Genomic DNA, 23,041 nt, shown 5'->3' on the forward strand with positions numbered 1-23,041 from the left:
TTATAGGAGTGTTAACAAAATTTTAAATAAAGCTTTGAAAAGGATATTAGTGATTTTAAATGACTTATTTTATACCAAGTGACAAGAAAAAAATCAAGAAAAATGTAGACTTCTCAAAAGACTAGTAACCAGAGTTAGGTTTTACAGAAAGGATGGCCTTTTTTCTAAAATTCTGAATATGATGGGAAACTCAGTAACTCCAATTATCTTTCAGGCGACAGAAATTTCAGCTGCCAACAGTTTTAAGCACTTTGTGTATGTCATGTAAATAACGCATTATTAAATTTAACACAGATCAAATTAAAGAATTATGAAGTCAAAATAAGATTCCTTTTCCAAGCCCTTCCACCCACAATACTGAATTCATAGGACTAAATGCAAACTTACTTGGGCTGTTAGAAAGGTATCATCTTCACCTTCTTGAGCTTCAATTTCCTAAGTAAAAGGGTATACAATAGCTTTGCTTTACAAAGTATCTGGGTAACATGAGAATGCTTTTATGCTTATACCTGCTTATCATTTGCCTTGTGTTCTGTATAATATCTACGATACCATGGGTACTAAATCATTGCTTAATATTCAGACTATACTTCTTATGCCAAAAAAAAAAAAAAAAAAAAAAATTTAGCCATGTCGCTAGAGAATTAGAAACATTTCTCTTGAGCCTCTCATTTATCAGGGTAGGTAGAAGGGAAGTGTTTTAACCATGAATACTAACATTAGTGACTCCTTAACCCACTGACTTCCTTAAAATGTAATAACATACTTTAAAGCAGGACAAATGGTCTATAAGTGAAAGCAGATAATAAATGAAATATTATCTGCTTTAAAATTAAACTTTCATAAGTAATTTCCCACCCTTGATATAACCAAAGAAATGTAAATTAAAGTAATCTTTTATACCTGCTAAGGTAGCAGAAGGGGGAAAAACGCATATCACCAAGTAATGTTGGCAATGCCAGAATGAAACTGATACATTCATTCATCGTGGAGTAGGGAAAAAGCCTTAAAACTTAAAATGTGTCAAATTAAAGAAGTATCTATTAGATATGTAGAAATCAGTCTAATAAACTATAGTAAAATTATGAAATTATATGTTACATGAAAATACAGAATAAATAGCAACTTACTGTATAACAACTATGTAAAAATATATATTATGTGAAATAAGCAAAAATTTATAAGATTGCCTAAGGTGGTAGGATTTTAGATGACTTACAAGTAGCTTTAATAACACATCTTTTAAAAATTCTGAGACTTCCAAATTGAACTAGGAAAAAAAATACTTTTTATCATTTAAAACTTAATGTATCTGTGTCATGTTTTAAAAAAAACTGGCTAAAGACCTGACTTTCGATGTCCTCTTTTTCTATATCTTCTATTGCTTCTGCCTCTATTAATTCATGAGCTCTCTTGTTTTCTTCTGCAGAGAGTAACTCCTTGGAATGCACATTTTCTTCTTCATTTTCACCAAATTCTTCAGAGTCCTTTAGTTCATCATTTCCATCTTGCTCTTGTGCCTCTTGATTCTCCAATTCACAGTCCTTTTAATGGTAAGAAAATTTGGTACAACTAGAGGCAAAGTAGCGTGGGCTATCCACCAAACGTTTTTGGTAATTTATACCTTTAAATGTGTCAAATTTGATCATATTTTAATATTCTCAAAGTTCAATCATTTTACCTTATATATTAACTGTGTCTTTAAAAATAGGAGGTCTAATACCAAGATAATCAAACACGCATCTGAGTTCTCAAATCTCTCATATTAAAATGCACAATAATTGAATTGCTACTAGAGATACCCTAAATTCCAGTTATTTAGTATTTACCAAGCCAGCTCTAGAAGCTGTCCAGAAAATATGGCTTGATTTCTCCATATGCCATAGATTGAGTTAACTTCAAAGACCTTGGAAGTCTTATATATTAAAACAAAATTTATTTCTAATAATAAGAAACTCCTAACTGCTGCATCAATGACTGTTCTTGAAAACTATGCCAATAACTAACTGAAATGTATTTGCTTTGAAATTTACCACTGTGCCAAGTGCCAAATGCCAATTAGGAAGGGGAACATAGGTTGTGATTGGTCTGTTTGTCCTTCAAAGTTTATGGATATATGGTACTTCAGTGAAAACAAAATCAGCAATCTGCCTAATTTCCTCTGATTAAGTGCAGAGAAAGAAGTGAGAGCAATAAATATTCCTTCTTTTTTTTTTTTTCCTGTTCTTATGGTAAATCCAGCAGATTAAAAAAAAGGTTTCTCGGTTAAAAGGTGAAAGAGGCAGAGGCATGACTACTAATCATTCACAGCTAAACTGCAGTGAGGAAACTGAAATTTCTATCTAGAGGTGGGCAGAGAGAAGGAATATGATTATTTTGGAATGTAGAGTGCTTGGGGAGCAGAGAATATCTTGTTTGACCAAACATATTACAGTATGAGTGGGGGAACGGTAGGGGTTTAAAATGGAGTACATAGCTGTATTACGGCAGAAGAATAGGCACAAGAAAGATCAAGGGAAGTTACCAAGGTGATCTCACCTATTCTGAAGTGCCACCTTTGACTAATTTCCTCACTTATTCACAGAAGCAATTTGTATGCTATTCTGTATTTAGGCAATAGGTGAAATTTACCCGCCATTACTGTATAAATTCCAAAATTATCAACCATGGGAGATGAGAAAAATACATTCACTTAATTTCTATCAAATACATCACATATATGTTGATACTTCCAAAAATAAACTGAAGATATGTTTAAACAGAATTTTTTAAAAAAGCTCCTAGAACCAGGCGTGGTGGCTCACGCCTGTAATCCCAGCACTTTGGGAGGCCGAGGCCAAGTGGATCACGAGGTCAGGAGTTCGAGACCAGCCTGGCCAACATGGTGAAACCCCATTTCTACTAAAAATACAAAAATTAGCCAGGACTGGTGGCGTATGCCTGTAATCCCAGCTACACAGGAGGCTGAGGCAGGAGAATCGAACCTGGGAGGCGAAGGTTGCAGTGAGCCAAGATTGCGCCACTGCACTCCAGCCTGGGCGACAGGGTGAGACTCCATCTCAAAAAAAAAAAAAAAAAAAAAAAAACCAAAAACCAAAAACCAAACAACAACAAAAAGCTCCCCTGTTCTTCTAGACATTATGACCACTTTTATTTAATAATAACACTAAGGCATCCTTTGCAGCACATATAAGAGAGAGTACTATTATTCTTCTGAATAGATGTATGTATCTTCTTAGGACACTTCAAACAACTGCAACATTTTTATGAACTGAGGAGCTAAAACAAACATGCTTGAAAAGTAAAAGATTTTTTACTGAGTCATAATGCTTTTACAGCTTATGGAAAATCTTAACTTAATCATACACTTACTGGTGAAGACAACTGGAGAAAATAAGAACAAAAAAAAGTAAACCTAATGGAACATATATCATAAGGATAACAGAATAGCAAAATTTAAAGGCTCAAACAAAAGCTGATTACAGGCACGCAATCATCAATTTTAATGGATCCCTGGGCAAACAGTTCCTAAAATTATCTGATTTCAGGTTAACTCCTCAACAAAACATCGTGTGTGTGTGTGTGCGCGCGCGTGCGTGCATGTGTGCACACACGTGCAGTGCGAAGAGTGAAGACAGCTAGGAAGCAGGAGAGATGGCTGTGTAAATGAACATGAGCTGACTCTATGGTAAAACACACAAACATAAAGAGACATGATGACAATATGGACTAGTTTTACCCAGAAAACAGAATATATGGGTGCACAAATGCACATAATTCAAGACAAACTATATTAAATAATTCCTGAAAATACCACAATACTAAAGACCTAATAAGCAGCAGATCACTTTTCATTAAAATAAAAACAAAACAAATTTTAAAACCCCAATTACAATTAAAAATAGCTTGTTCTCTATCTGTAGTATATAGAACTGCCACAACCCCAACTAAAATTACATCCTTAATTTTTCTGGCCAGCCACTTTTGAAATGCACCCTGCTTTTTGGCCCCAAAAGGCCTAGCTTATTTATCTCTAAAGGGCAAAACAAATTTCTTAATTTGATCTTTTTTTTGAGATGGAGTCTCACTCTATCACCCAGGCTGGAGTGCACTGGTGCAATCTCAGCTCACTGCAACCTCCACCTTCCTGGGTTCAAGTGATTCTGCTGCCTTAGCCTCCCAAGTAGCTGGGACTACAGGCGTGTGCCACCATGCCTGGCTTTTTTTTTTGTATTTTTAGTAGAGATGGGGTTTCACCATGTTGGCCAGGTTGATCTCAAACTCTTGACCTCAAGTGATCTGCCCGCCTAGGCCTCCCAAAGTGCTGGGATTATAGGCATGAGCCACAGCGCTGGACCTTTAATTTGATCTTTACGAAGTGGTAACACATCAGCAATTTTCTGTCTGTATTTTAAGGTCTACATTAATCTAGGTTCTGTATATTATACACAAAAACTAAATGCAATGAGCAGATAGAAAAAAAATTATCAATATCCTTCCCTGTGGTATTTTGTCCAGGAACTAACACATGTATCTATTGTCTTGCAGCCATATCCCTGACCAGCTTTCTACCTAAAGGCCTGGAAAAACAGATTATTACTTTTAGTTTTATATCTCATTTAACTAAAAAGTCATTTACTCTATTTTTCAATTATGAGAGTTAATGAGATTGACAATATTACATACTGTCAATATTATGTAAGTCTCTATCTTTAACCTACATACTTCAGAGACCACTGTTCAATAAAATGCACAAAATTCATAATGCAAAATACTAGGCTTAAAAGAAACATCTTATCCTGAGTAATTAACACTTTACCTTGATAAAAGCATCATCTTCCACAGAAGCATCTCCACTCAACTCATCTGCTTCTTGTTTTTTACCTGTGGAAGAAGGAAAATGGGCTAACAACTGGTATTTTAGTACTTTAAGAACAAAAATATTCAGCGTTTACCCTGCAATAGCACTCTTCGCTCCCAAACCATCTGACAAAGCTAATGCCAACCGCTTATAAACCACCTGGTCAGAGCTGTCCCAAACATAAAAAGCTTTACTATGTCATTCTGTCTCAATGAAATACACTGTGCACATAATCCTACATATGAACCCATCAGCTTAACTGACTTGACATATATGATGCATTTTTCTGTACACCACTTAAATTTTCTATCTTCAGTTATCTCAGAAGTTGTGGTGCCTTTCAATGGCATTCTACTAACTATATATGTAGCCAGACACCTGAGCTAACTATGAGATCTGTAACTCCCACAAAGCCTTTCCTATATTCTTCTCTTCAACAAGCATTCTCTGAAATAAAAATTCTCACACTTTAATCTTCATCTTACAATCCATTAGGTGATTGATTACATACAGCTCTGTACTGTCTAACTCCTTAAATATGGCGAGTGCTTTTATGCTAATTATTTATTTATCCAAAAGCCTAAAAATAAATAGTGCTGGCCACTTAACATACTGATTTAAGGTATGTAGAAATTACTGCAGTGAAAACTGTTAATAGCTTTCAGACAAACTACAGACCTTCTCTGCCCAACCCTCATCTTCAAAACTTTGCAAACTTGTAGTTAGAATATTCTTTTTAAGAATATCTATTTATTTATTTTTGAGACAGAGTCACACTCTTGCCCAGGCTGGAGTGCAGTGGCGCAATCTCGGCTCACTGTAACCTCCCAGATCCAGGTTCAAGCGACTCTCCTACCTCAGCCTCCTGAATAGCTGGAAGCACAGGTATGAGCCACCACACCTGGCTTATTTCTGTATTTTTAGTAGAGACAGATGGGGTTTCACCATGTTGGCAAGGTTGGTTTCGAACTCCTGGCCTAAGTTATCTGCCCGCCAAAGCCTCCCAAAGTGCTAGGATTACAGGCGTTGAGCCACCACCCTTGGCTGGTAGTTGGAACTTTAAAAACGTTTTCCATGTTTTAAAAAAAAGAGTTTTCCAGAGGCAATGCAAAAAGTTTATTATGTTTTCAGGCTAGTCCACAAAATCCTACTTAGAAATCCATAATGTACTAGAAGTGTAAAAAACACATCTGCTGGAACATTACTGTAAAATTTTTTTTTTCATTTCTTTTGAAACCTTAATGGATGTTATTTTCTAAGGCCAATGAATGAAATTTTCCCTTAGCCTATAACCAGCATAGACAGTGCTACTCCCTCTTTCAAGCTTCAGTAATCAGAGTAGAGGTTCAGCTATTGATAATTATTTAACAAGTTAGGATACATGCATTTCCCTAGTCTCCTCAGTAGCTCCTGTCATCTACTTCCAATTCTAAGTCATTTCCACGAATGAGTGATAAAAGGGGATATGACATGCTAGTCCTTCCAAGTATGCAAAAAACAAGATTAGGAGTGGAGATTTTTCTTTTACTCAAGTAGTAGCTGAAGGCTTCTGAAAATCAAATAAGAAACTAAGTGTGGCGCTTCGTGGTGTGCTAACTTCCTATTTACAATGTTGATGTCTGTATTTTGGGGAAAACGTAACTTTTTGGTTTACTATTCCCTTTGTTAAAGCTTTGCATCTAATTTTACAATTACTGTCATCATTCTCTTTTTCACCAAACTTAATTTGTATATGAGAATTTCATACAACAACCAACCTGTCGGATTATATTGCCCTAAAGTCTAATACTAGAATTATTAAAAGGGCAATCACTAAGAAAGCCTGTTCATCTGAAAGTATTAATCTATTTAAGAAGAAAAAAAAAAAAGATGTTCTTTTCCTGAAAAAGAAAACTACTGAACAAGAAAGAGCTAATTATGCTGTTAAAAGAAAGTCAAAGGGTCGGGGGAAGAAAGAGCTAATTAAATTATTCTCTTACGTTTAGAGAAAGTTCCATAATACAAAAACCTTAAAGAGACTCCTTTCTGGGAGAAGTAAGTTTTTTAAATATCAAATCCAGCAGGAAGCAGTGGCTAATTATTCTAATAAGGAGTGAAATAATTCAATTTGTCTTTGAGGCCAGGCACAGTGGCTCACACCTGTGAACCCAACACTTTGGGAAGCCAGGGAGGGCAGATCACTTAAGTCCCAAGTTTGAGACCAGCCTGGCCCACTAGCAAAACCCCATCTCTACTAAAAAATAATAAAAAAAAAAAGTAGCTGGGCATGGTGATGCATGCCTGTAATCCCAGCTACTGGGGAAGCTCAGGCACTGGGTTCAATCACTTGAACCCGGGAGGGAGATACTGCAGTAAGCTGGGATCGCCCCATTGCAATCATGCCTGGGAGACAAAGGGACACTCTTGTCTTGAAAGTAAAATAAATAAATAAGGCCAGGCATGGTGGCTCATGCCTGTAATCTCAGCACTTTGGGAGGCCAAGGCAGGTGGATCACCTGAGGCCAGGAGTTCAAGACAAGCCTGGCCAACATGGTGAAATCCCGTCTCTATTAAAAATACAAAAATTAGCCAGGCATGGTAATCCCAGCTAACTGGGAGGCTGAGGCAGGAGAATCACCTGAACCCCCGAGGTGGAAGTTACAGTGAGCCAAAACTGCAATACTGTACTCCAGCCTTGGCAATAGAACGAGACTCCGTCTCTAAATAAATAAATAAAAATAATTTTTTTTGGCCAAGTGCTGTGGGTCACACCTGTAATCCCAGCACTTTGGGAGACTGAGGTGGGCAAATCACGTGAGGTTAGGAGTTCGAGACCAGCCTGGCCAACATGGTGAAACCCCACCTCTACTAAAAATACAAAAATTAGCCGGGAGCAGTGGTGGGCACCTGTAATCCCAGCTACTCCAGAGGCTGAGGTTGCAATGAGCTGAGACTGCGCCACTGCACTCCAGCCTTGGTGACAGAGTGAGATTCAGTCTCAAAAAATAATAAAAATTTAAAAATAAAGATATTATCTTTGAAATGGCAGTCTTTGGCATAATGACAAATTACATACTATGCACACTCTGTGTTGAATTTCACTTTTTTAGGAAAAACAGGAAAATCAAATTATACTTCAGCAACAAAAACAGCAGTCACTACTACTGAAGTGGCATCTCTGATCCAGGTACTAGCATAAATTTTTTTCTTTTTTTCTTTTTTTTAAGACGGGGTTTCACCATGTTGGTCAGGCTGGTCTTGAACTCCCGATCTCAGGTGATCCACCCGCCTTGGCCTCCAAAATGCTTGGATTACAGGCATGAGCCACCATGCCCGGCCTCTTTTTTTTTTTTTTTTTTAAGATGGAGTTTCACTCTTGTTGCCCAGGCTAGACTGCAACAGCACAATCTCAGCTCACTACAGCCTCCGCCTCCCAGGTTCAAGCAATTCTCCTGCCTCAGCCTCCCGAGTAGCTGGGATTACAGGCATTTGCCACCACGCCTGGCTAATTTTGTATTTTTAGTAGAGACAGGGTTTCTCCATGTTGGTTAGGCTGGCCTCAAACTCCCAATCTCAGGTCATCCACCTGCCTTGGCCTCCCAAAGTACTGGGATTACAGGCATGAGCCACCTCACCCAGCCTTTTTTTTTTTCTTTTTTGAGACGGAGTGTTGCTGTGTCGCCCAGGCAGGCTGGACTGCGGTGACGTGATCTCAGTTCACTGCAACCTCCAACTCCCAGTTCAAGCAGTTCTCCTGCCTCAGCCTCCCAAGTAGCTGGGATTACAGGTGCACACTATCGCACCCGTCTAATTGTTTTGTATTTTTAGTAGAGACAGGGTTTCACCACGTCAGCCAGGCTGGTTTAGAACTCTTAACCTCAAGTGATCTGCCCACCTCAGCCTCCCAAAGTGCTGGGATTACAGGGGGTGAGGCACCTCGCCCAGCCAGGATAAATTCTTCATATGCATTTATGTAATTGTGTTTTTAAATTTTACCCTCCCAACTACTCTGAAACAATTATGCGCCCCTTTACAAAAGTGAAACTAAGTCTGAAAATTAGATTACAAAACTAGTAAATGGCAGTGCTTCAGTTTAAAAGCAGACCCATTTCCACTACTGAAAACTATTAGATATTTAAGGAGCTACGATGTACCAGTTGTTTAAAATATTATCTCTTTTAGTGTTAACAGAAGATCCAAAATCCACATGTATAAAATTTTAAAATGTAACACTCATTTGCCTGATGACAGTGACACACAGGCAGCGCTGGGTATGTAAAAATGGCCTAACTTTGCTGTCCCATACTGTTTCCAAAAGTTGTTACAATACAACCACACTGGTCAATTAATGTTTCAGCTTATAATCTTAAAAACCATTAGAACAAGATTGTCAAACACTAATGAAACTAGAGTAATAACCTGATCGATACATAGTATTTAATAAAACTGAAATCTCACATTAGCTTTGGAATGCTTTCATAATTTGTAATGTTTGGCTTGTTACACATCGCAAATTAGAAACTATATTGCAATTCCTTTTTTCCACTGCAATCCCCACCTTCCAAGTTCAAGTATTCACATGTGTCAGCCTCACAAGAAGCTCGGATTATAGGTACACGCCACCACACCAGGCTAATTTTTGTATTTTTAGTAAAGACAGGGTTTCACTATGTTGACCAGGCTGGTCTTGAACTCCTGATTCCGGCTGACTATACTGTAATTTCTTATTTTGTGAAAAAAACACTTTCCCCCTCCACATAAAATATAACTCATTTTAAAAAGCTACAGTGTTGCCAGAAACAGTGGCTCATGCATGTAATCCCAGCACTTTGGGAGGCCAAGGTGGGTGGATCACTTGAGGTCAGAAGTTTGAGACTAGTGTGGCCAACATGGTCAAACCCTGTCTCTACTAAAAATATAAAAAGTAGCCAGGCATGGTGGCTCATCGTTGTAATCCCAGCTACTTGGGAGGCTTAGGCAGGAGAGTTGCTTGAATCCAGGAGGCAGAGGTTGCAGTGAGCCGAGATCGCACCATTGCACTCTAGCCTGGGTGACAAGCAAACTGTCTCAAGAAAAAAAAAAAGGCTATGTCTATCACCCAGCCCAGAACCTATTATATATAAAAATTCATATATATATAACATATATAAAATCAGCAGATATCCAAGCATTACATATTTCCTTTTTTTTTTTTGACACGAAGTCTCACTCTGTCACTCAGGCTGATAGCTGGGATTACAGGTGCGCACCACCACCGTATCAAGCTAATTTTTATATTTTTACTAGAGATGGGGTTTCACCAAGTTGGTCAGACTGGTCTCAAACTCCTGACCTCAGGTGATCTGCCTGCCTTGACCTCCCAAAGTGCTGGGATTACAGGGGTGAGCTGCCACACCCAGCCACATTATATATTTTCTGACTGATAATGGAGTAAGTCCTAGGCACGACACTAATGGAAAACAGGTCAGGCATAGTAGCTTGAGCCTGTAATCCCAAACTCTTTGGGATGCTAAGGCAGGAGGCTCACCTGAGGTCAGAATTTCGAGACTAGCCTGGACAACATAGTGGAACCCTGTTATCTACAAAAAATACACAAATTGGCTAGGCACAGTGATGTGCACCTACCATCCCAGTGACTACATGGGCTGAGGTGGCAGGATCCCTTGAGCCCAGGAGGTCAAGGCTGCAGTGAGCCAAGTTTGCGCTGTTCCATTTCAATCTGGGTGACAGAGCAAGGCTCCTCAAAAATAAACAAATAAAAAAATAATTTCTAAAAATTAAAAATAAGAAAACAAGGTCTAGATTTCTATTTGACCCAACTGGATGACATGGCTGTTCAAGTAGCTTTGTGTGGAACCTCATTCTGTCCATACATCCTGTCACTACATCTACAGGTCCCTAATTTTTTAAGCATCACACACAAGAAATAATTTTAAAGACCAAATCACCCTTAAATTCCAACAAGCAACACTATCTTCAACACATTTTTGTACAGTCAAGTAACCATTTATATCTGTCCCATTTAAACCTGTGCTATCAAAGCTCCAGCAGCAAATCAACTAAACAGTTTCACCTCTTTTCTCCTACAGGGAATCTAGCAACTACCACAGAACTGTGAAAGTCGCATGACCAGGATAAAGGAGCTAACTGAAAGTGTAAGGCAGATTGAAGCCAAACATTTTTTTTTTTTTTTTTTTTTTGGAGACAGGGTCACGTTCTTGCCCAAGCTGGAGCGCAGTGTAGTGGCACGATCTTGGCAATTCTCCTGACTCAGTCTCCTAAGTAGCTGGGATTATAAACACACACCACCACACCCAGCTAATTTTTGTACTTTTAATAGAGACAAAGTTTCATCATGTTGGCCAGGCTGGTCTGGAACTCCTGGCCTCAAGTGATCCAGCCACCTGAGCCTCTCAAGGTGCTAGGATTAGAGGTGTGAGCCACCACGCCCAGCCTGAAGCGAACCTTTTATGCTTTGAGGAAAAAAACTATAAAATACATTGGGCAGTAAACACAATCTAAATAACAAAAAATAAAAGCAAGATTAACCTATCACATCCTAAACTATCATAGTAGTAATATGGCTATTTTGAAATTACAAAAAAAACCTAAAATATTATTTGCATGATTCTGGGGTCTAAAGTAAAATGGCAAAGTAAAAATGTCTTTCTCTAAATTAGAGAAAGACGAGACTATAAATATTTATGCAACATAAATTCGTATACGTCCAAAAATTCTCAATGAAACCCTCTATGAGATATGTTTCAGAATTTACAATTTTCAGATTTTAGAAGAGTAAAATGTTCACAGTGGCTCACGCCTGTAATCTCAGCACTTTGGGAGGCCGAGGTGGGCGGATCACAAGGTCAAGAGATCAAGACCATCCTGGCCAACATGGTGAAACCCTGTCTCTACTAAAAATACAAAAATTAGCCAAGCATGGTGGCACACACCTGTGGTCCCAGCTACTCAGGAGGCTGAGGTGGAAGAATCACTTGAACCTACAAGGCAGAGGTTGTAGTGAGCCGAGATTGCTCCACTGCACTCCAGCCTGGTGACAGAGCAAGACTATGTCTCAAAAGAAAAAAAAAAAAAAAAAAGAACAGTAAAATGTTGCATACACTATGTTAAACCTCCCCATGGCTTCTGGAATAGTATTTTACAATTAGTCACAGAAACAATTTGTACAATGAAATCTATGAAGATTCACATCAAATGGGATAAATCAAGACTATAATCTCATTTTTGCCACCAAACTTGAAAAAAATACTTTCAGTTTTCAGAACTTTTTGTATTTGATAATTCTGAATAAAGGATCTTGGATCATAAATTGGCTTTCTCCTGGCCAGGTGCGGTAGCTCATGCCTGTAACCCCAGCACTTTGGGAAGCCAAGGCAGGTGGATCACAAGGTCAGGAGTGTGAGACCAGTCTGGCCAACATAGTGAAACCCCATCTCTACTAAAAATACAAAAAATTAGCTGGGTGTAGTGGCGTGCACCTGTAATCCCAGCTACTCAGGAGGCTGAGGCAGGAGAATCATTTGAACCCGGGAGGTGGAGGTTGCAATGAGCTGAGATCGCTCCATTGCACTCCAGCCCGGGTGAGAGTGTGGGACTCTGACTAAAAATAGGCAAAAAATAAATAAAAATAAAAATAATGAATAAGTAAAGAAATAAATTGGCCTTCTCCTTCAAAGGCAAATTGGTCTTTATAAGGGTTTGCAATTTTCCTTTTCCTCCAGAGGCAAACTGGTCCTTATAAACGTTTGCAATTTTCCAAGTTCAGAAATACCTCCCAAACAAAAACAAATCCCACTTAATAATGAGTTTTTTTTCTTTAAGACAGGGTCTCGCTCTACTGCCCAGGCTGGAGGGCAGTGGCAGTGACAGTTCACTGCAGCCTCAACCTCCTGGGCCCAAGCAATCTTCCTGCCTTGGCCTTTCAAAGTGTTGGGATTATAGGCGTGAGCCACTTCGCCCAGCCTAAGGAAATTTTAAAATCATTTCACCAAAATAGTTTGTGGCTGAGTAACTTTTCCCCTTAAACATTCACAAAAGCTATCATAAAATGTTAAAAAAAGAAAAAAAGCTTAGTTATAAAACTTCTGTTGGAAGGGAAAGATTGAGAAAATACGCCAAATTGAAATGTTTCCAGCAACCTCTCCCCAATTGCATGCAGCATCTTAAAACAATCAAAGACCACACCGTGTGTTGTTTGCAAGTGTTTTAGCTTCTATTAAACTGACATTTTACTAATAAAATCATTTTTCTGAAAGGCTTTGTACATTATTTTAAACACAACAGTCACAGGATAGGTCATTTTGGGTTTTTGTGTATGTGTGTTTTGTTTTTGTGGCAGGATCTTAAAACTATTGCCCAGGCTGGAGTGCAGTGGTGCAATCTCGTCTCAGTGCAACTTCTGCCTCCTGGGTTCAAGCGACTCTCCTGCCTCAGCCTTCCGAGTAGCTAAGGTTACAGATGCCCACCACCACATCTGGCTAATTTTGTATTTTTAGTAAAGATGGGGTTTCACCGTGTTGGCCAGGCTGGTCTTGAACTTCTGACCTCAAGTGATCTACCCATCTCAGCCTCTCAAAGTGCTGGGATTACAAGCGTGAGCCACCCCACCCAGGCCAATAGGACACTTTGAAAAATTACTACAAAGATAATTCACATTCATTATAATACACCTGGAAAATGCCAACAAACGTATATTTTTCAAATGTCTTATATTTATTATCAGAATAAACATTATTATTAACAGAATAAACATTTCTGGCACACAGGGCAGGTCTGCCTGCAAACACAAGACTATAAAAGATAATTTAACTGGCTTCTTAATGAGTTACCTTTCTATTCTACCAGTAAAAAGAAAATAGTCCTGCTTAACTCTCAGCACTGTTGTGAGAATCAAATAAAGCAAAGTGGAAGTTTTTCGAAAACTGTCAAGTATATAAAACAATCTAGAAACTGACCAGCCGAGAGAGGAATAAAAGTAATGCTCAAATTCAAGCTTTAGGCAAGTCAGTAGTTCTCAACTCCAGGTATATTTAAGAATTATCTGAGGAGTTTTTAGAAAATACATACTGATGCCTGGGCCCCCAACATAACACAAACCAACTCTATGGGGACTGAAAGCCTGGTATCTGTATTTTTTAAAACACAAATGACTAATGCAGAGTGCAGATCATGAACCACTAAGATAAGTCAATCTATCTACAGAAGTTGCTAAGAAGAATACAGAAAAAAGGTTATTGTTTTTTGATTCTCGAGACTACAGAAAATTTAAATTCTATCTACCTTCAACAAAACACTGTGTACAGTGTGAATCTATTTTAATAGTTGAAAGGGGAAAAAAACCTTAAACGTAAACATCCTGTGAGTACTTGCACACATACCTACATACACCTTAGATCAACATGTATTATATCAAATGTGCTTTATGTGGATGATTACTATATTAGATGGATAAAAATTTTAGAAAGCTTCAGAGTAAACACATACTTAATTATAAATATTACATATGTATATTATACATAAAATGTTACATATAATAAATTCACGGTAGTGGGATTATGGGTAATCTTCACATTTTTGTACTTTTCTGAATTACCTATTTTTTTTTTCGAGACAGGGTCTTACTCTGTCGCCCCGGCTGGAGTGCAGTGGTGCCATCTCAACTCACTGTAACCTCCGCCTCCCAAGTTCAAATGATTTTCCTGCCTCAGCCTCCTGAGTAGCTGGGATCACAGATGCATACCACCATACCCGGCTAATTTTTGTACTTTCAGTAGAGACAAGGTTTTGCAATGTTGGTCAGCCTGGTCTCGAACTCCTGACCTCAAGTGATCCACCTGCCTCGGCCTCCCAAAGTGCTGGATTACAGGTGTGACCCACTGCACCCAGCCTGGATTACCTAATTTTTAAAATGAAAACTTTTCACTTTTTTTTTTTTTACAGACAGAGTCTCACTGTGTCGCCAGGTGCCAGGCTGGAGTACAGTGGCACAATCTCGGCTCACTGCAACCTCCGCCTCCCGGGTTCAAGCAGCTCTCCTGCCTCAGCCTCCCAAGTAGCTGGGACTACAGGGGCGCGCCACCACATCCAGCTAATTTTTATATTTTTTTAGTAGAGACAGGGTTTAACCATGTTGGCCAGGACGGTCGTAATCCCTTGACCTCGTGATCTGCCCACCTTGGCCTCCCAAAGTACTGGTATTACAGGCATGAGCCACCGCGCCCGGCCGACTTTTCACTTTTATAATCTGGAAAACAATACTATAAAGCCATACTTACAGACTACTATTTCAATGTACTAGCTAGGATTGCCATGTAAAACTACTCAGATCAGGCTGTCCAGTTATGATATCGAGTGAACTCCTGGAACTGCTCAACATTGAGGTTCTTTTATTGTAACATGTGAGAGAACAGTTGATTAAATAACTCAATAAATTCTATCCGTAAATCCTAAGCCATTGTTCAACTTCTACATTAAAGTCTTTTCTGATGCTACCAACTGATAAAAATGATTTTTTGTCTAATTCCTATACAAATACCACTTTGTTTTACATGGGTCCATGAAAAATCTTTATTCTTCTGCCTCTAATTCAGAATATGTAGATGATTGACTTGGGAGAAGCACATTGTCTTCAAGTACTAGAAAATTTTACTTACTTTCCTTCCAGGATCCTGGCCACACACCATATTTGGTATGATAAAACAGCAAAAAAAAGTAGCAAAGTGCTGTGGTGCTAAAGATAATCCCCCACATACAACTTCATAAGGCAAATGTAGGTTGGTTGGTTGGTTTGTTTTTGAGACGGAGTCTTGCCCTGTTGCCGAGGCTGGAGTGCGACGGAAAGATCTTGGTTCACTGCAACCTCTGCCTCCCGGGTTCAATCGATTCTCTTGCCTCAGCCTTCCCAGTAGCTGGGATCACAGGCGCCCACTACCACGCCCAGCTAATTTTTGTATTTTTAATAAAGATGGTGTTTCACCATGTTGGCCAGGCTGGTCTCAAACTCCTGACCTCAAGCAATCCAGCTGCCTACGCCTCCCAAAGTGCTGGGATTACAGGCATGAGCCACTGTGCTTGGCCCAAAAGAGGTATTTATAAAAGCAGTTAGGAAAGCCCCCCAAAGGCCCTTAGTATTCATTCAACAAATATTTTTGAACACTTATTATGTGCCATCCTCTATAGTAGGCATTACAGAGACAGAGGCAAATGAAAAACTATGTCCTGGCCTTCACAGAGCTTTCAGCCTTTTGGGTGCCTAAGAAATACCTATAACAATTCTATGCCCAAAGTCTTCCTCAATGTCACAGTTTTGATTAAAGTATTCCTTAACATCTGAATATACTACAGTTGGGGGGAAAAAAGGCTAATTAAATACACTATGATACTGTGTTATGTGAAATATGCTTTATATGGCTGATTACTATGTTTAATGATAAAAGTTTCAGAAAGGTTTACAGAGTAAACATGTACTTAATTATAAGTATGTAGTCTGGGGTATTTTCCACAAAAAATTAGACGTTAAATGTTTGGCCAAACCTGTAACCTCAACACGTACTTGTTTCTATAGGAGAAAAATCAGATTTTACACAGCATTTTTAGTGTTTTTAAAGTTGCCACATATTGCAAATCAGTTTTAACATTTGTAAGCACTCTATTACATATAGTTCTAAATACTGTACTGATTAACCATATAACTTTTACTGAAGTTAATTGGTGACTATAAAGGTTGAAAATCTAAAAGAAAAGGCTATGCCAGTGTCAGGTAAACCAAAAGTCTTTAAATCTATAATCTCTAAATCAACATAATGAGAAGTTAGCTCTACCTGTTTTACTACTTTTTTAACATACACCCAAATATAACCATAAACCTCAATGGGGAAAGCTTTCTTCTAGGTTACTTATTTGAAAGTTCGTAACAAAGAAAGTGTGAAAAGACTCAGGAAAACCATTCTAAGATACAAACTTCCACTATATTAACTACATGTAAACAGATTTTATAAACATGTTGATATAAATGTCAGAACCCACTATAACATTATCGACATTGTTTGTGCTTGTAATAGCTGCATTTAAAAAATATTCCAGGAGAAACTTAAAAATCTAGGTTCCTTTCCCTCTAACCTCTGTAAATACAATCATTTTAACATACATTTTTAAAAGAAAATTATCCTATATTTATAAGAGAATAAGCTCTACTAGTTTCTGATACACAATAGAGTTCAAAAAAAGAAAACGGATTAAAAAGAAAAAGAAAAAGAAAAAGAAAAGAGAATAAGCTCAATGTTTCACCTAAGTATTTTTCCCTACCCGTGAAGCTTCTCTCTTGTCATTTAACTTTTATTCACTATCTTAATATTGTCATAAGAATGATTTCTTTTCCTGACAAGCTATTATATGTTATATCTTGCTGATATCTACCTAACTGCCTCTAAGTAATACCCTTCTTTTTCTAATAATTTGTGCTGAAGAAAAACTGTATTGATTTCTTCTGAGCTTACCTGTTCCTTCCTTAAATATCATTTTAGTTAAACAGAAAGCATTTTCTTTTCATTTTTGGCTATATAATTATTAAATTTCAGAACTAAAAGAGGCTTATAGATAAACTAGTAAAATTTCCAGTTTTACAAAAGAGAAAACAGGTTCACTGAAGGAAAAGTGGCATGACCAAGATGAAATTATTTTAAAGGTAGATACCAGTAAGTAAAACAAGATCTGGCAAAAAGAACTGAATGTAGTAATTCAGCAACTTGACTGAAAAACTGACATGGGCCGGGCGTGGTGGCTCACGCTGGTAATCCCAGCACTTTGGGAAGCAGAAGCAGGAGAATCACCTGAGGTCAGGAGTTTAAGACCAGCCTGACCAACATGGAGAAACCCCATCTTTAGTAAAAACACAAAATTAGCCAAGCATGGTGGCACATGTCTGTAATCCCAGCTACTCGGGAGGCTGAGGCAGGAGAATTGCTTGAACCCAGGAGGCAGAGCCAAGATAGCGCCATTGCACTCCAGCCTGGGTAATAAGAGCGAAACTCCGTCTCCAAAAAAAAAAAAAAAGAAAAAGAAAAACTGACATCACATTAAAACAGTATTTAATATATCCTTGGTTTTCAAATCTGTTCATTATTGATAGTTTAATAAGTTTCCCTATACAAATTTGGTCTCTAAAAGCTATAATTTGGTCTCTATAAACATCTTAATTTTTAAAAAATAGAGATAGGGTCTCACTAAGTTGCTCAGACTGGTCTTGAACTCCTGGCCTAAAGTGATCCCCCCATCTTGGCCTCCCAAAGTGCTGGGATTACAGGCATGAGCCACTGCACCTGGCTTAAAATAATTTTATTACTGTGTAAACTGGCAGAGAAAATATCTCAAAAACTAGAACTGAGTTGATATGACGCATTTAAAGCAAAACCAGATCTAACGATGATCAGCAGCACTTGGAATCTGAGACAAGTAAGTACATTCTTTAAAAAGTAAACTGGGCTCAAAATCTCTCATACTAAAAATAAAAAAAATAAAATAATTGAATCAATAAGCATCTTTATTGTAAATTAATTCAAACTATGTTTAGAGTTGGAGATTTACATTATATTCTTCATAATTCACAGGATTTTCATAACAATGTTAGCCAGAGAAGACTACAGCTTTTTGTCATGTATCTCTTAGAATAAGTCACAGGATTTTCATAACAATGATAGCTGGAATTCAGGCAGACTACAGCTTTTTGTCATGCATCTCTTAGAATGAGGTCTGCTACAAATGATTATTTGTGACAAATTCTAACTGAAGATCTTAAGACCTCTTAACATCAGAGCTATGGAATAATGTTCACGTATAACCCACACAAAGGAAAAAAATAACAAACATATCGATAAAAATAAATAATGTTGACTAATTAAAAAATGTATTCGGCATTGGAGTGGTCCAGGAATTAGAATTAAAAAAAAAAAGAATAAAAAAAAAACGTACTGGGCAGTTGTGGTAGAACGTGCCTATAGTCCCAGCTATTGAGGAGGCTAAGGTGGGAGGATTACTTGAGTCCAGGAGTTTAAGGCTGCAAAGAGCTATGATGGCACCATTGTACTCTACCCTGGGCAACAGAGCAATACCCTGTCCGTTAAAACAAACCAACAAACAATATATATGCCTATATAGGTCATAAAATGTACTGAAAAACTCCTTGAAATTTTATATTGCTGCAATTATTTCTAATGGTAAGATAAACGACATTCCTAATCAAAACTGAAAAACAGATATACAGAGAAATTAAAAGTTGGCAAGAACGGAATAAATCATATGTTTATTTTAAATGCTAAAATAATGGTCAACTCAAACAACCTGGGACTATGATTAATACACAGTACCTGTCAAACTAGCACAGTGTGCTAGGTAAATGATAGGAATCAAAATCACTACAAGACACATGGTTAATTCCTGATACACTTAAACTTATTTCTGAATTTTTATTCTTTTCCATTTTGAAAAAGCCTCTGAGTTTGTCAGCAGTCTTCTCAGGACAAGCTTCTCTAAGACAGAAAAATGTATCTCTCAAAGGGATACAATGAGTCAGAGTTACATTAAAAGTCACCTTCAAGATAACTTTTTTACTCCTCTAAACTACATCTCCACGTCTCCCAGGGAATGCTTCTTATCCCTTTTCAATTTCCTTTGGCACAAACAGGGGGCTCTCCTAACCTAGGAAGACTCAAAATAGCAAGCTGTCCTCATCTCTAATGCCTAGGTGTGCTTAAGATCAACATTTAATAGTCCCTTCTTTTCAAGATTAATCCATTCGTTTTATTTTATTTGCAATCATTCAGTGGTTGGAAGAAACATTTGGATCACTTAAAGCACTAAAGAAAATTAGATTACAAAACATGCAGCAACCGTCCATGACAAATTCTGCATGAAAACTGTAGGTAAGCACCAGAATCCAGATATATCATGTCCACCCTCTGCCACTGTCCTTACAGGATGGAGAAATTTGCAGTTATACAAGTAAAGGTTTCACTAACCAGAAGCTTTAAAACATACCTAAATTCTGGCTGGGCACAGCAGCTCACACCTGTAATCCCAGCACTTTGGGAGGCTGAGGCGAGGGGATCACCTGAGGTCAGGAGTTCAAGACTAGCCTGGCCAACATGGCAAAACCCCGCCTCTCCTACAAATACAAAAATTAGCCAGGCATGGTAGTGGGTGCCTGCAATCCTAGCTACTTGGAAGGCTGAGGCAGGAGAATCACCTGAACTGAACCTGGAAGTGGAGGTTGCAGTGAGGCGAGATCATGCCATTGCACTCCAGCCTGGTCAACAAAAGCGAAACTCCATCTCAAAAAATAATAATAATTTAAAAACCTAAGTTCCTTTCATACTACAAAATGTTTATTTAAAACCACTTTTAGCTAGGCATGGTGGCTCATGCCTGTAATGCCAGCACTTTCGGAAGCCAAGGTGGGAGAATCACCTGAGGTTGGGAGTTCAAGACCAGCCTGACCTACAAGGAGAAATCCCATCGCTACCAAAAATATAAAATTAGCCGAGTGTGGTACAGCATGCCTGTAATTCCAGCTACTCAGGAGGCTGAGACAGAAGAATCGCTTGAACCAGGGAGGCAGAGGTTTCGGTGAGCCGAGATCGCACCATTGCACTCCAGCCTGGGCAACAAGAGCGAAACTCCGTCTCAAAACAAAAACAAAAACAAAAAACAAACAAACAAACAAAAAGACTTAGATAGTCACTAAATCATTAAATCCTGGAAATATATTCTGCTCTAGTTTAAAAGTTACAAAATAAGAATCTTTACATTCCTGTAATTTAAAGTTTTTTTAAAGCTAATTACTCATGGATTTTTCCCTATACCTTGTTAGTATGATTGGTCAGTCTTTTAGAATTTCACTAAAAATTAGGATGTATAATGGCATAAATGCAAATTAAGTCCACCAAGTCAAACATAGTACTAAACATAAAGATCATAGAATTTTAATATACTAAAGAAAACAGCAAGGAGGCAAGGTGAAAGGTTGGTAGGAATTCCATCAATACTCTGCCAATTGTGGGGCAAGGTAGACACGTGTAAAACTGTATTCTATTCTTCAGGTCTTCACACTATGAAAGATCATTACACAACTTGACTTTGTAATTTTTTCGGAAGCAGTAAGGAGCTATTTTCACTTTCTAATCAGCTTCAGTCGAATCTTAAGGGATACAAGTCACCCAAAGCCTGGCAACAGTAACTTTTCTTCCTTGACCCAAGAAGGCAGAGTGCCAGAGGGAAATAGCAAAGAGTAGCACTATATAAACAGGGCAAGTGGCACAAGAGCAGAGGCAAGTTATATAACCAAAATAGATTTTAAAATATGTTCATAACTCGTAACAACCTTTGCCTTTGGCTGGTTTCTTGTTTGGAGTATCAGTTGAAACAGTTAATTCAATATTATCTGGATCGCCTCCTTCCTCTTCAATAGCCTACATTAGAAAGAGAAGTTAATATGCTACACAGTCTATCTAAACTTATTTTATAAAAACGAAATGAAAAAAAAATTAGTAAACCTCATGCCTCAAGACATTAGAATTGCCAGTCATTTCATAAACCGACTTCAAAAATGAGGAATTAAACTACACCAAAGAGTAAGAGAAAGTTTCAGGGGGAAAAAATCATTAGGTATCAAAATCGCGTTAAGTTTTAAATTCTACCGTGTCAAGATAATTAAATATCACATTATACTGGCCAAAAATCGAAATATGTTCTACTGCAGAAAAGCTGCCAGCTACTAAAGTAAATAACTAAAAAGCGTTTTCCTAGTTTCTGTAATGCAAACTTACTGCTCCTCTACTACAATTCCAACGCTCACTCAAATAAACCAGAAAGCTAATCAGGAATGAAAAAGTAGATTATTGCGCTGATGCAAAAACTAAAAGCCTAATGGAAAACAAAACCTCTCTCTGTCACCCACCCATCGACTCCCACTACCAATTCTCCCTCAAGATGGGGAGGAAACGGTTGGGCACAATTAAACGGTAACTTCACAGAAGTCACCAAAGTAACCATTCCCTCCGAGGCCAAGAAATGCACGCGCTCACCATGGCTAAAGGCTGGGGACCGAGCGCCTCCCAGGTCTCCACGATCGCCCTTGGGAGGCCGCGCCGGCCGGCCGCAACCCTCGCAGCCTGGCGGGGACGTCCCGGGGAGGCGGGGGCGCGCTAGGCTGAGGTGGCCGATCGCGGACGGCTCTAGGGTCCCTCGTAGGCCCGGCCCGGCCCGGCCCGGAGCGCTGGGACGGGGGCGCCGCGGATGGGTCCCCGTCCTCCACGCGCGCGCGGGAGCCGCCCCGGGCCTCCCTACCTGCCTCCCCACGAGTCCCGGCGGCTGCAAGCGGCAGAGGGCTGAGGCGGAAGCCGGGCGCCGAGGCGCGGCCTAAGCTCCCCTTCCCGGTCCTTCCCGGTCCTCGCCGGGCCTCACCTGCTTGAGTCGGGAGATGAGCACGGTCTTGACTCCGGTGATGTCTAAGTTCCGCCGCTTCAGCTCGGACTTCAGATCGATGACCCGCAGATCGGTGATCTTTTTACCTTCCGCCTGACCCGAGGCGGCCGAGGCTGCCACCGCAGCGGTAGCGGCAGCCATCTTAGAAGAGCAGCGCGCTGCCGAGGTAGCGAGTGGGCTGCAGGGCGGCGGCAGCAGCGCCAACTTCCACCCAGGCCTCAGCGGCCGCCGGCGCGGCGCAGCGCTGCGCACAATGAGCCGCTGGCCCCTCCCCCGGCCCGCCACCCTAGCGCAACCTGCAGCCGCAGCCAGCACCCGGATGACGGCCGCGCGTGCGCACTGGCGCAGGGACCCGCCGCGGCGCGCTCCGCTGGGCGGGCCGCGGCCACTTGGGCGGTGCAATCCCTTGTGTGGTCTGGGAGGTCAGGCACGTCCAACCGCAACAACGTCCGTCGCGCCGCCGTTCCCCGTCGCTTCGTTAGCCATTTTCTTGCAACGTCTTGAGTGTTGAGCAACAACGATGTGCAGGCACTGCATGACATCGTGCGCGCGTTACTCAACACAAACCGCGGGGGCGCGTGCGCGCGCTGAACCTCTCAGGGAAGTACTTTATCAGTTCTGCTGAATAATCGAAAAATTGTCGCCGGTGTGCACCAATGAACTAGATTCCCCTAGTTCCATTCAAAAGACCTCAAAGCAATTCTG

At 39.5% G+C, this 23,041-nt stretch overlaps 1 protein-coding gene across 12 annotated transcripts in view; it reads right to left on the reverse strand.

Annotated features, from left to right (window-relative positions):
- Nucleotides 1-22,591, reverse strand: part of SLTM (SAFB like transcription modulator) — a 54,931-nt gene extending 32,340 nt beyond the window's left edge. For 3 of the 12 annotated variants that reach the window (XM_064361348.1, XM_064361349.1, XM_064361356.1), the window contains exons 1-5: nt 22,316-22,508; nt 21,234-21,321; nt 4,820-4,884; nt 1,347-1,544; nt 388-435 (exon numbers count right to left, since the gene is read on the reverse strand). In XM_064361348.1, the coding sequence (XP_064217418.1) occupies nt 388-435; nt 1,347-1,544; nt 4,820-4,884; nt 21,234-21,321; nt 22,316-22,477 (561 nt within the window). In that variant the 5' untranslated portion in view covers nt 22,478-22,508. Of the gene's footprint in view, nt 1-387; nt 436-1,346; nt 1,545-4,819; nt 4,885-21,233; nt 21,322-22,315 lie in introns of all 12 variants that reach the window. The other 9 variants (XM_064361354.1, XM_064361353.1, XM_064361355.1 and 6 more) reach the window with 6 other exon arrangements.
- Nucleotides 22,592-23,041: the final 450 nt, after the last annotated feature.

This window comes from Aotus nancymaae, unplaced genomic scaffold (genome assembly GCF_030222135.1).
Source record: "Aotus nancymaae isolate 86718 unplaced genomic scaffold, 86718_ANA_hifiasm-v0.15.2.pri h1tg000041l, whole genome shotgun sequence".
Taxonomy (NCBI): Eukaryota; Metazoa; Chordata; class Mammalia; order Primates; family Aotidae; genus Aotus; species Aotus nancymaae.